This window comes from Dromaius novaehollandiae, chromosome 3, assembly GCF_036370855.1.
Source record: "Dromaius novaehollandiae isolate bDroNov1 chromosome 3, bDroNov1.hap1, whole genome shotgun sequence".
NCBI classification, from domain to species: Eukaryota; Metazoa; Chordata; class Aves; order Casuariiformes; family Dromaiidae; genus Dromaius; species Dromaius novaehollandiae.
The window spans coordinates 123,548,887-123,561,332 of record NC_088100.1 but is presented as its reverse complement, the minus strand read 5'-3'; the positions used below and the strand labels follow the sequence as shown (position 1 = coordinate 123,561,332).

General features: G+C 35.5%; 1 protein-coding gene across 6 annotated transcripts in view; it reads right to left on the bottom strand.

Moving 5' to 3' along the window:
- The window catches only part of USP34 (ubiquitin specific peptidase 34), a 153,164-nt gene that overhangs the window by 121,442 nt on the left and 19,276 nt on the right, over positions 1-12,446 (bottom strand). For 4 of the 6 annotated variants that reach the window (XM_026094587.2, XM_064510027.1, XM_026094585.2 and 1 more), the window contains exons 2-6: positions 11,269-11,356; positions 6,357-6,777; positions 6,042-6,083; positions 636-686; positions 307-456 (exon numbers count right to left, since the gene is read on the bottom strand). In XM_026094587.2, coding sequence (XP_025950372.2) covers positions 307-456; positions 636-686; positions 6,042-6,083; positions 6,357-6,777; positions 11,269-11,356 — 752 coding nt within the window. The remainder of the gene's footprint in view (positions 1-306; positions 457-635; positions 687-6,041; positions 6,084-6,356; positions 6,778-11,268; positions 11,357-12,446) is intronic. The other 2 variants (XM_026094586.2, XM_026094589.2) reach the window with 1 other exon arrangement.

The following is a 12,446-nucleotide window of genomic DNA, read 5'->3' as shown; positions in this document are numbered from 1 at the left end:
TCCATAACACAATTTCAGGTACAAAAATGACCTCAGACAACAACATCCTTGGGGCTATTACAATCTCAGTGTCCAGGAAAAATGAAATAATCTAAACTTACAAAGTTAGTTGTGTACCTACAGGAAATGTATAGGGTTCCGATTGTGAAATGCTGTCCCAATGGACCAGCAACCCTCATATTCCTAACAAGGAAAATGATCTAGTGGTTTTTGTCTCTCCCTGGTCCTACAGAATTCCTTCAAGCTTCAGTCTTTTCATTTTTTAACTTTTATGTTTAACATTAAATAATTTAAGACAATACTTACATTAGATACCACTGTAATAAATGCATGTGCTATAAGAAATGGCAGTGTCTCCGGGGTTCCATATTCAAAACAATCCTTCATGAGGGAAAGGCCATTTTTTCCACAAAACAGACAAACATAACGAAGCAAGTGCAATGGTACTTCTACATCCTACAGAAACAAAAATTTTAAAATAAATAAAAAAATAAATACGGTATCCATTCAGATACATAAGGAATTCAAAATAAGATACATCAATATAACACAAATCTATACAGAGGAGTGAACATAGCTATTTTAAGTTTCCAGGAAATGCGTATCTATTTAAAAAAATAATTGGTGTGACTTACATTCATATCACAAAATGCCCCTAATATATTGCTTTCTTGAGCAGAAATATCCTGTTCAAAAAGAGAAAAACTAAAATCAGCTAACAGAAAGAATAAAAACACATTTGTAGCACAAAATACAACTATTAACAGACATTACAATCAGCTAATAGAAATAGGAAAAAATAGATTTTTAGGAAGCCAGAAGCTCAAGTTTTGCTCAACTTTTATACTGCAAAACTTACTTCTCCAGTTCATAAATTCACCTTTATTAAGCCATACTTATAAGTACATAAACATACACTTAGGATAGTATTTCAGCAATTGCTCTCAATAGTCAGGATTAGCAGATCATTCTTCCATTCTGTCCCCTCTGTCCCCCTCCCCCCCCCCATCACCACATACCAACACCAATTTTTTCAACAGAAATATTACAAAGGTGGAAGTCTGGCACACTAGCTGCAGACCAGCCTAAGAATTACAGAACAGGATGAATCTAGATGTTTTTGAATGTAAATGTTTTCAAAAAGATGAGAAGCATACTCAAACATCTGAATTTAGATGACCCAATAGACAGTATTTTCTACAGTCCTACATATAGTGGCGTACAAGGTTAAACTGTCAAATTACTCATCCCCATCAGAATGTTAAAATTCTTCAGCTCCAACTACTTTATTCTTTTATATATAAGAAAACACCTCCTATAAAATAAGTGCCTAATACTCTTTAAAGGATAAATGTAATTAAAAGGGGGGTGAGGGGAGGTAATCATATCACCCCGTCAATCTGTTAGCTATTTGCTGTGACAAGAAATACTTTTTCTAAAAGTACTAAATTGAAAAAGATCTGGAAAAAAAGCTTTTTCTTTTTAATGTTCATATCATGCACTTGTTGGGCAGTCTAAATCAGGATTTTCTTTATGAAATTAGTCACACGTATCGGATGTATCTTGCATATTGCTGGGGGCAAAAAGGCACTCTCACTACCATAAAACGTGACTGTAAAACCACAACACTGCTATGGATACTTGCAGGTAGTTAAAGCACACGTTCTTCTCCTTTCCATCTCTCCATGCCAAAAACCCAGTTCTTATATTCACAACTCCAATGTAAGTTGAACACACAGTTAATTTAAGTCAATTTCCCTGAATCTATGTCAAATACATCTGTAGCAGTACATTTCTTAAAATTACACCACAGGATGGTGGAGGTAAGAGATGCTGGGTGGATTAAGTATGATATAAACATAAATTATTCAATATGTTCATATTATATCTAAGCATTTATTTTTCTTTGTTTCTGTTGAACTCCAAGTCATCCCTAAATTCCTGACAGTCTAATGGTTATTTTTAAATCAGCTTTGAAGCCAGTAGGTGATATGTTTTCAAGTTCTCAGTAGCAAGAAAAGGCGTTCAGTGCTCTGCTCATGAAAACGGCAGAAACACTGTGAGAAATTTCATCAGTTTTCTTGAATAGAAGAGACTTATTGCTGACTGAAATATAGTTCTTGGAACATGAAAGTCAAAAACTCATGGAGATATGTTGCATCAGTCCTGCAGATCTTCCTAGAGGTGTGGTATTTGAGACACAGAACCTGGAAATGTGACTTCCATACTTGCAGATGTGAAACAGAACAGTCGGAGACTTAGCATTCATGAAGATTAACTTCACAGCCAAGTAAGAGAATTCCTCCTGACAGTCTAATAAGGTATTTAAAAAAAAAAAGAAAAAAAAACACACAACAACAACAACAAAATCCCCACCCTCAGATGAAACGTACTAGCGGAGGTCTGGCATGGACACAATCGTGGAGGAGGGACCTTAACTAGGGACAACTTGCAAGAAAAGATTTAGTTGAAAAGGAGAACCAGAGATAGCAATGTTCCAAAGAAGCAGGGGACTACAGATATCTAAACAATTGACTTTTCTCCTTCATTTTATGTTCTTTCATGAGCTACTAAACAGTTGGCTAACTCCCCTAAGATTCATTATTTATTCCAGTCTGGAGAAATTTTAGGATAGTGCAAAGTTTGAGAGTGCACTATATGTCAGCGCTCCTTTCCCTACAGGATTTTAAGTGTCCTTCATTTTCTAGAAGTTTGTTTTTCCTCTCAAATGTCCGTTCTAAATGTTAAAAAGGCTGCATGGAGCAAGTATGAAAAAAAAAATAGGGCATGCAGTTTAAGAGACCTTGCATGCAGGGACTTTAAAGAGGACCAATTCCAAAGTATGAAAATTTCTCAAAAATCCAAATATACATATTCATAAAACATTTTCATTGAGTGCATTTTAATGATGCAAAAATGGACACTACAGTCTCTCTCTTTAGGCACCAAAAATGTTGGTCGATTTCAACAGAAGCAAACAGTGTATCTCCAGATACTGTCATCACAGAAGTTTCATTCTTCAGTGTTTATGGTCCTAAGGTGGGTTGTCCTCTAACTGGCTGCAACTCATTGCACTGTTCTGGAATCTCAAAATCAGCAGAAAAACATCTTTCATTAGGCTTCCAGATAGTATGAAAAAGTTGAGACAAATATTCTGTTCATACAGATTCATATTCATTTTACTCAAGTCACAGCTATATACTTGTCCATTCTCAGGTATACCTTCCTAGTAAGTAACATATGCTTAATTTGCTTTCACAGATATAGACTCACTGTCCTCAAATCCAGCATATTTCTATGACATTTCTGCCCTCTGCAAGGCCATATTCACTTTGCTGTCTGAACCCAATGGTTCAAGGTAGCTTCTGTTATCAGGGGCACACACCTATTCTGGCTATCAGTCAGGCTTCCATGGTCTTTGCCTTCTCATTTTAAATTTAGAAGAGGCATATGAAAACTACTACAGACAGAAAAAGGTGTAAGGGACAAAAAATCATTCTTAATCCATATCATTTAAGGACATTTAAGGTCTATAGCAGGGTCATACACAAGCAGACATCCTTTTCTCTTGTTTTGCTGTTATTTTTGGTCCAATTCTGTGATCTCCTAAAACAGGAAAAAAATGCTACTTTAATAAGAATGTTTTCCCCTCTATTAGATGGTAAAGTGTCTAGCGTGACCCTGGTAAGCACCTGGATAAGAGGATCAGACTTCCAGATTTGTCCTCCACCTGCTGTCATGAAGAACAAAGTAAGGTTTTGGAGGTGTATGCAAAGCGAAGACTAACAGTAATATGGACTGCTAATGGCCACCAGAAGATAACACTGTGTGAAAGCCTTACAGCTGTCATCTTTAAATGACAGCCTAGTTGGACAGTTCTAGATAAAATACATGTGAAACCTTGCTGAACATGATGACTCAATAAAATCGTGCAAATTCATCTCAAGAATCTGGAACAAGCAATTTATGAACTCAGCAAGAGTGAAGATTAGAGTTTATTCTGTATCAGAAAACTTCCCTTTTTCCAGGGCAAAGGAAATGCTTGGTGGGGGAGCTACACTTCAATTTCTCCCAACAACTTGGCAGATTTGGTCTATTCAGGAATGCGTTTACCTTATAGGTATAGACAGCACACTTCAAACAAGGTTTTTTGCTTTGTTTGATGTTTCCTGGAGGATTGAGTCCAAGATTGATCTAAAAAAATGTGCTCCCATTGCTGAGAATAATCTGTCTCAATCTGGTTAGTGTGTGTACTAGACTGAAACCCAAAACTAGGTTTTGAACTTCAGTAAATGAGTCACTCATGGTAGTAGAGAGTTTTATGACATTAAAATAGCTAACATTACTATTTTATAGTTACAGTACCCCAGGGCTTCCTAAATATAGAAGATCTCAGTTTGTGAGAAAAATGATAGATGTTGAGACCTTTGAAATGTGAACACCCACCACCCAAAAAAGGAAAAATGTGCACAACAGAAGTAGACACTTAATGAGACAAGCTAGCAAACCCCTATAAGCGATAACCTGGGAACATAAAAATCTAGCATAAAAGTAAAAACCACTTCTCTCTCACTAGTCTGCATCTCAGGAAAGTATTTCTCAGCTTCTCTTCTTAATGTTATACTTATTTTTTTTTTTTTAACTATACCTAATGCATAAATGTATTCAATAATTCAAATTATCAACAAATCACTTCTTCTGTCTAGAGTGATAGCCAGTCACAACATAGCAATCTATTGCAGATTTGTGCCCAAATCGTTTTATGTTTGCACCTCAACTGAAAAAGAAATCCCACCAGGCATTTCTGAGATTCTTTTATCATTTGAAACTTAAATTTATAAAAGAAAAAAAAATACATTATATTGCCCTTTAAAAGAAGCAGGTGTTATGTTCATACACAGAAAAGGTGTTCCAAAATTGTTAATAGCACATTCCTGTGAAGCTAGTTTCAGTAGATGTCCCGCAAGAGTACAAAAGCTAAATCACTTAAGCAGTCATTGATTTTTTTTTTAAACTGACAAGACAGACCTACTCTCTACAGTTTCTACTTGCACAGGCTGAACTGTAGATTTATTTACATATGGTGAAAGTCTAAAAGGAATTAGGCAGGCCAAAATGAAGGATGGGTAACCTGAAATCCACAAACTCTAACTTTGCCTCATTTTTCCCTGAAGTCCACAAATCCTGACTTTGCGTCATTTTTCTATACACGTATTTGTAAAAGAGCCTACGTTAATTTCTGCTCATATGTCTTGGCAGAAGACAAGAGACCAAATGTAGCCCACCAAAAGAACTCCTTTGCCACTCATCTTTCCGTATAATAGGTTAGCTAAATTTATTGGCAGATACAGCAGGATCCATTCATTAAGGATCAATTGTATCTTGTGATCATACTAGCACACAAAAAATGGAGTATGACTTTGTCTTTCAGTTTGGACTGAAGTTTAAAAAGCAAGCATAACTACTCAGAGCTCCAACAGACTTTGAAACCCTAAAAAGAAAAATAAATAAATAAATAAATAAATAAATAAATAAATAAATAAGAAAAAGACTGTTTGGAATAACTGTAGTATATTCCAGTCTGACTTCCTCAGGCATTTGTTGGGTAGAATCTTTCTTCCTATAGCTAAATATATCTCTTCCTTTGCATACAATATTGTGCAAGAATTGTTTATTAATGGACTGTCACAAGTTGAATGAAAAAAACCGATCTTTCCAAGAACTGCTTTGTTTCAACTAGAAAATGCTAACACTACAGTATTTATTTCTGAAACTGTGAATTAAACATTTGCAGGAGTTTTGAAAGTGATGTTTTCTCAGAAGAAAATGTGGAAAATGTGAATGGTAGCAATAACAAATATCACAGAGAGAAAATTAGCATCACAGAACAAAGTTACATTTGCAGATCTCAGTTATTCCAGTCAATTAAAAAGCTGTTCTAACAAGAAAGTTTGGTCTTGCAGAAAGTTTAGTTTATGTATCTTTGCTTCTAGAACCATTGATTTTAATGAAAAGAAATTAATAAACTATTAATGGGTTACCTTCTGGAAGAAAGGCTTCGCTATAGTCCCCTTTTTGCCTTCCTGTTATTTAAACAGTACAACAATTCAGTGTACAGTTCCATCCAACACTTATCAATATATTACCTATAACAATTAAGCATATTTTAAAGAAAGTGTAAGAGTATGTGTCATTTAAAAAGTATCGCTGACAAGTTCTATTGAAGTCAACAGGAGAGCTGAATTTGCCCATCCTGTTTGAAAGCAACTATCACCAAACACACACAGTCTACTCATTAATAAAAACAAATAACCTTTCACAAAATAATTAAATAAACACATAAAGATGAGATATACCTCTATTGTGGGATGAGTATTATGCTTATAAGCAGTGTACAGTGGAAACTGAATCTGAAAGATTTTTGCCACACACAGCAACAGTTTTTCCTTCTCATCAGTGCTCCATAAGCTAAAAGCATCAGTGTTCTTTGCAGACTCCTCCTCTGTCAGGATACAAGTTCTTGCAGAATCTAATTTTTTCTCTATAGACTTTTGCCGTTCTCCATTTTCTTCTTCATGAGACTCTCTTTCTACATTCAAGGGCTCATCAGCTTGATTATTCTGATCTTGCCATGTTGAATCTATATTAATAGTGCAATGTTTACAGAGCTGGTCCCGCAGAGCTTGAACTTGAGCAATCACTAAGTTAATAAGCGCACATACTACTTGGTTAAAGATCTCCAAATGCTTATACTCCTTGAAACAGCACAGACATTGTCTGTAAGAAAACAGAAAAAATAAAAATAAAAATAAAAATTCCTGAGGTAGCTAAAGGCAGAATAGCTAGAATGATATTCTCATGAAGACTGACTCAATATTGAGCTAGTAAGGGGAAAGAAAGGACAAATTTGAATATTAAAGCAACTCACCAAAAGGAAGTTTCACATTAAAACACTTTCAACAACAAAATATGTGACAGACTCATAAAAGCAAGGAAATCCAAATGAAACAGACTCTACCCAACAGCTAATTAGAGTCAAAGACTTCCTTAAACCCTATGAACATCCCATTATTTCAAAATGCTCACCGAAAACTGTGAAGTCCCTGTTATCGTTCAGCAGCTGCCACTGTGACTAAAATATACAAAAGGGTGAGCCTGGCATCTTAGGGGCAAGGTCACTGTACTACTGGAGAAGCAGTGTTCTTGGGTATGCTCCTGAATCCCTTCCCTCATCTGTTTCTCTTTATCAATAGCACCACAATAAACCACCTGACATGATTGTCAGCTGTGTAGGAAATAATCATTTTTTTTAAATCAACAGAGCTACAAAACAATTTTATTTTTAACTGTGTTTAAGAACTGATCGCTTCCTTTATCTGCATTTGGAGAGAAACCCTATGCACACTAGTACCCTTTGCCTGTATGGGAAAAAGCAGTGTCAATAGTGTCTTTGTTACTTTCACTTTGTAGATTCAGAAAATATTCCTCTGAACATCTATTGACTCATGTATTGTAAACTGAAAAGAACAAAAGGAGAACTATACACCATTCCTCTAGCAAGATAATGACATGACCAAAAGAAATTCAATCCACTTACCAAGTTAGAAAACTGTGTTATAGCTCATTATGGGCAAGGATAGATGGACACGACAAAGATATTCTGTGTGCATGAACACTCAAGGTAGATACCCTAGACCCTATTGTCTGGGAACATTTGCTTCTTCCATACTAACAAGGCAATTTTCTTACTCTGAGAAAAATTTGGAGGATATTCCCCTAGAAGAATTTAAATCCTGGAGGATCTTCTACAGAAGAAAGTAATCAATTAGCAAGGGGGATTCAATGAACAGTAAAATTAAAGGTTACATGCTTGTAACAGAATCTTTGAGATGGACTCAGCCCTTTCTCACTCAAATTCTACTAGACAAAGTAACTGAAGCTGGAGCTGCAAACTCAGCACGCCCACTTAAGTGCTCTTCCATTCTATTTTCACTGTTCTCAAAATTTCGAGGAAGAGCCTAAAATAAAATCAGCTTTACTTGCATCAGCCTCCTCTGTATCATGTATCAGTCAAGACTCCCAGGGAAAAACAAACATATAGAAATCCATCTCAAAGAACTTCCACTTCAAGGAAATATCCTTTACTGAATTCACTATTGTATGATATGACAGTGGACCGATTTCTCTTCGTATTTCATCCAGGTGTCCGCATGTACCTGTTTCTTCCACATTTGTATTTAAACTGGTAGCATCTTGCAGTAGAGACCTTTTTCCCGTTGCATCTGTACAGCATGGAGCACAATGGACTCTAGTCCAAGACTAGGGTTCTCAGGTACTACAGTAATATAAAAATGAACATACCCATTTCTGAAAGAAATTAGCAGGCAGAAGATAGGGCAAGATGTCATCAGTAAGAGGTAATTACAAAACTCCTCTGCAAAACAGCATTTAAGCTAGAAACTGGGCTTAATAAATAATAATTTGTAAGAGAAAAGACAGAACTCGGAACTACAGATTTTAAATAACAAAATGTCTACAATGGATAAAGGGTGCTGCCTTTCTTGACAGAATGCAAACCTTACATCCTTGAGCTACAGCATTTAAAGTATATACATCTTGAATACATAGCCTAATCCACTGCAAAAAGCTCTGAAGATAACACTCAGTATCCCCTAATTGCAGGACAGATTCAGTGATGGAAGCGCCTAAAACCTTTTCTTCCATCTATACAGCAAGAAAAATTGTTTTAATATCCCATATGTGGAGAACGACTTCACCCATCTGAAGACAGATTCTTGTGATTTACCAGTAAGTGTACTTCCACATTAGCAAATGAAACAACAAATTGCAGGCAAAACCAACAGGTATACCCTTCAGCATTTATCCTTGGGGAGAACTATGTACAATAGGTTCTTTCTTTGTGCTTACAAATTACCACCCCTCCCGGCTGTAAGCAAATTATTCTGAATAATCATGAAAACCTAAAGCCTGCTGAACACTTTTCACATATCTGTATTTGAATGTTAATGAATACTGAAGAATTCTCCACTGGGCAAAGGTATATTAGTCAAGATGGAAGTATTTGCAAAGCTTCTATATAAATTTTCATATACCTGAATGTGTCTATCGGAAGAAGAGCTCCACCAAAATTTAAAATACAATCTATGAAAAAATGGGCATGCTACAAATATGACTTCTTTCAAGATATCAGAATTCCCAGAGGGAAACTGAAATGGAAACACTACATGGAGATGGAAGCAAAGTGTCCTTCAGGCTAAGCTGCCAGTGGATCTTCTGAAGTCAGAGATTTACACTTTAGAAAGGAATTCATAAGGAAGGCCTCAAACACAAAGCAATATACAAAATCCTCTAAAGCCCATTTGGAAGAACAGAAAAGGGATATGAAACATTTAAAGTAAAACTCCTTCCTGTGGCGGCATCTTTAACTTCCACTTTGACTAGGTTAAGGAATGTTTTCCATACTCTCTTGTAATATAAAGGCCTATGTAAGGAAGGTAAAAAGAAACCTGAAGAAAAGGAACAGTTAAATGTTTTTCAATATTTATTTTTTCTTTAGGTTGCATTTATAATATTATAGCCCTGAACAAAACAAATCTCTAAACAGATGGTGATCCTGGAAAAAGACTAGGTTGCAACTGTTCTCAGACAAACTTGATCTGTCAAGGAATGACAGGATTCTGGTTTCTGTTGCTGATGATGATCTTGATTTAAAATTTCCTCCATGTCAAAAAGAGTATTGCAGAAGATAACGAACAAAATAGCCTTCTTTGGGCAGAATGCAATGAGGAAGAAGAGGAGTCTGCTACCACAGGTACCTAAAACATGGCATGCCCAGTTTTCATTTGGAGGCTAAAACATCAGAAATATCTACCAGCACTAAACTACCAGGGACGTAACTGCTTTGACTCCACTGAGGACAACTCTTCTGATCTCAGTCACAACAGAACCAATGATATCCTGGGCAAAACATGCACACACACCTTCTTCAATAGTGGCAAACAAGGAATGCCTGGGGAAGAACACAAGATTAGGGTAAGCAGGTAGAGACAGTTCCTTAATTACTGAGAGTTAGGAAGAATAATCTGTAGTTCAGGGACTTCCAGAGCAAGAGATATATTAAGCAGCTCTCAATGGACTTCTAAAAAGTCTCCAACTGCACACTTTCAGCACCTGGAGTAGCTATATTACATATAACTCAACTATACATCATGCCACCTGCTACATTCAACTGATTTTTCCTAATTCTTGTATGGGAAAGGACAGCAAATAATTCCTTAAATATTTACTGAATAAAGCTGATGATCTCGCAGAGCCCCAACATATTTCCCCCTCCATTGTCTTTAAGATGAAAAGTCCACTTCATTTTTTCTTGTAAAGAAGCAATCCTAGATCTTTATTTACTCGTTCTGCACTTTAAGCCTTTTCCGGCTCTATTGTATCACTTCTGAAATGAGGGGACCTGAATTGTAAGAAGTATACAGAATGTGGATATAACCTGGATTTATATAGGACATTATGTTTTTCAATTTGTTCTCTATGCTTTTCCTAATATTTCTTAGGCTTCAGTTTGGTTCTGCAACCACTGTTGAGCACTGAATTCCAAACATCCTTACTGTAGATTATTTCTAAAAACTAATATCCATAAAATTCCTTGCACCACTGCTGCTAGATACCAACAAATGGAAAAAATCCATATTGGTGAGGAAAGCAGAATAGCTAAAATAACTCCTTTTCAAATTAAAAGAGTAATATAAATAATAGGTCTGTTAAAGGAATGATCTATTTTTTTTTCTTAAGACAACCATGTGTCAAGAATTTTCTTTATCAGATTAATAGCTATGGGCTGCAATTGTTCCTCATCTTGAGCCCCAGTATTAGGACAGTGAGAAAAAATTAACATAACAGTTCAGTTTGTTTAATTCTCCTTCCCCCCACCCCCTCAAAAAGAAGCCAGAAATTTTCAAGTTAAAATAGCAGCATACATTATTTGTCATTGCAATTTAGCTATTTACTACTACACATTTTATTTCTACGGCACCTAGAACAGTGGTCATATTAAAAACATGCTTTGTCCCATATGCACTGCATAACATAACATTTGTGTTTATAAGTGGTAAAGTGTCCTCTACTCTCCAAATATCACTTAGCTACACAGTGATAACTTGCCCATTTTAATTCACTCTACCATATTTTTTAAGAAGTGCAGCCTACTGTTGAGATCCAGTATCAAACTCTTTATAAAAATACCTTTGTGTCCAGGAATTGATGTAAGCAAATATCTTGAGCGCATGTTCTTTTCTGAGCTGCAATCCATCACCACCTTCAATGTCAGATACTGAAGAAAAATAAAAACATGTTAGTAGGAAAATAGTGTGCAATTGTTGTATTTTTAATAAATTTTATCTTTTCTGTTTGGGTAGAATGAAAAGCATAACATGAAAAACAAAAAATCCACTTTGTAATAATAAAAACATTGGCAGTCAAGTTACAGTAACTTTATGGCAAAGGTTTTTCAGCATAAAATGCATAACACCCAAATAAATTATCTTATCATATTGGAAACTGAAGTCTTCAACCAAAAATCAACATATTTTTTGCTGTCATTAAACAGAGACAAGGCTTGGACACAACTAACTTCAAAAGGAAAACATCTTGGATTCTACTGTGAAAATCAGTGATTCAGAACAGCCTCTTATAATCCACTATCGCATACTCAAACTGGTCAACATCAATCTCTTCAAGCACACAAAATAAAACCTTTATAAATTACACAAGATGTTTCTGGAGACTATCATTTTTAATTGGACAAGGCTATAGACTATATTGTGGAAACAATATTTTCCTGTTCCTTATAAACAAACTTCTTTGATTAAAAACAGCCCATTCCTTATTAGGTAGCTGCAAGGTGCAGGGGAGTGGTTTAGAAATGGATGCACAGAAAAAAGCTTTTAACTCTATAAAAGAATCTAAATAGCTAAATTTACAGGAGACCTGAGCATGAAGTCTCTTCATAAGCTTCACTGGGAGCTACTGATCAGTGTGCACTTTTGTATAGGAACCTTCTTCAACAAGTTTACTCCTCAGCCAGCTTTTTTTTTTCTTTTTTTAAAGAGTCTGAATTTTGAGATGACCATGAGACCTCAATTTGCTTTTTCTAACCAGATGAACATTGAAAAAAAATTTATCAAGATAAGAGATGCTATACATGTAGCATATGCGTAAAGTTATTTCAGACTTTTAAGTCCCCAATTATTACTTTCAAATGTATGCATGTGTCTACTGGTATTTAGTACTAACAAATCACCAGTTGGCAGTAACAATAAGCATTTACCACATTTATCAGAGCCAGAAATCAGAAAAGCTATATAGTGAATTTAAAACCCAAATATTTCAATGAGGTATTATTGAATGTCCCACTTTCATCA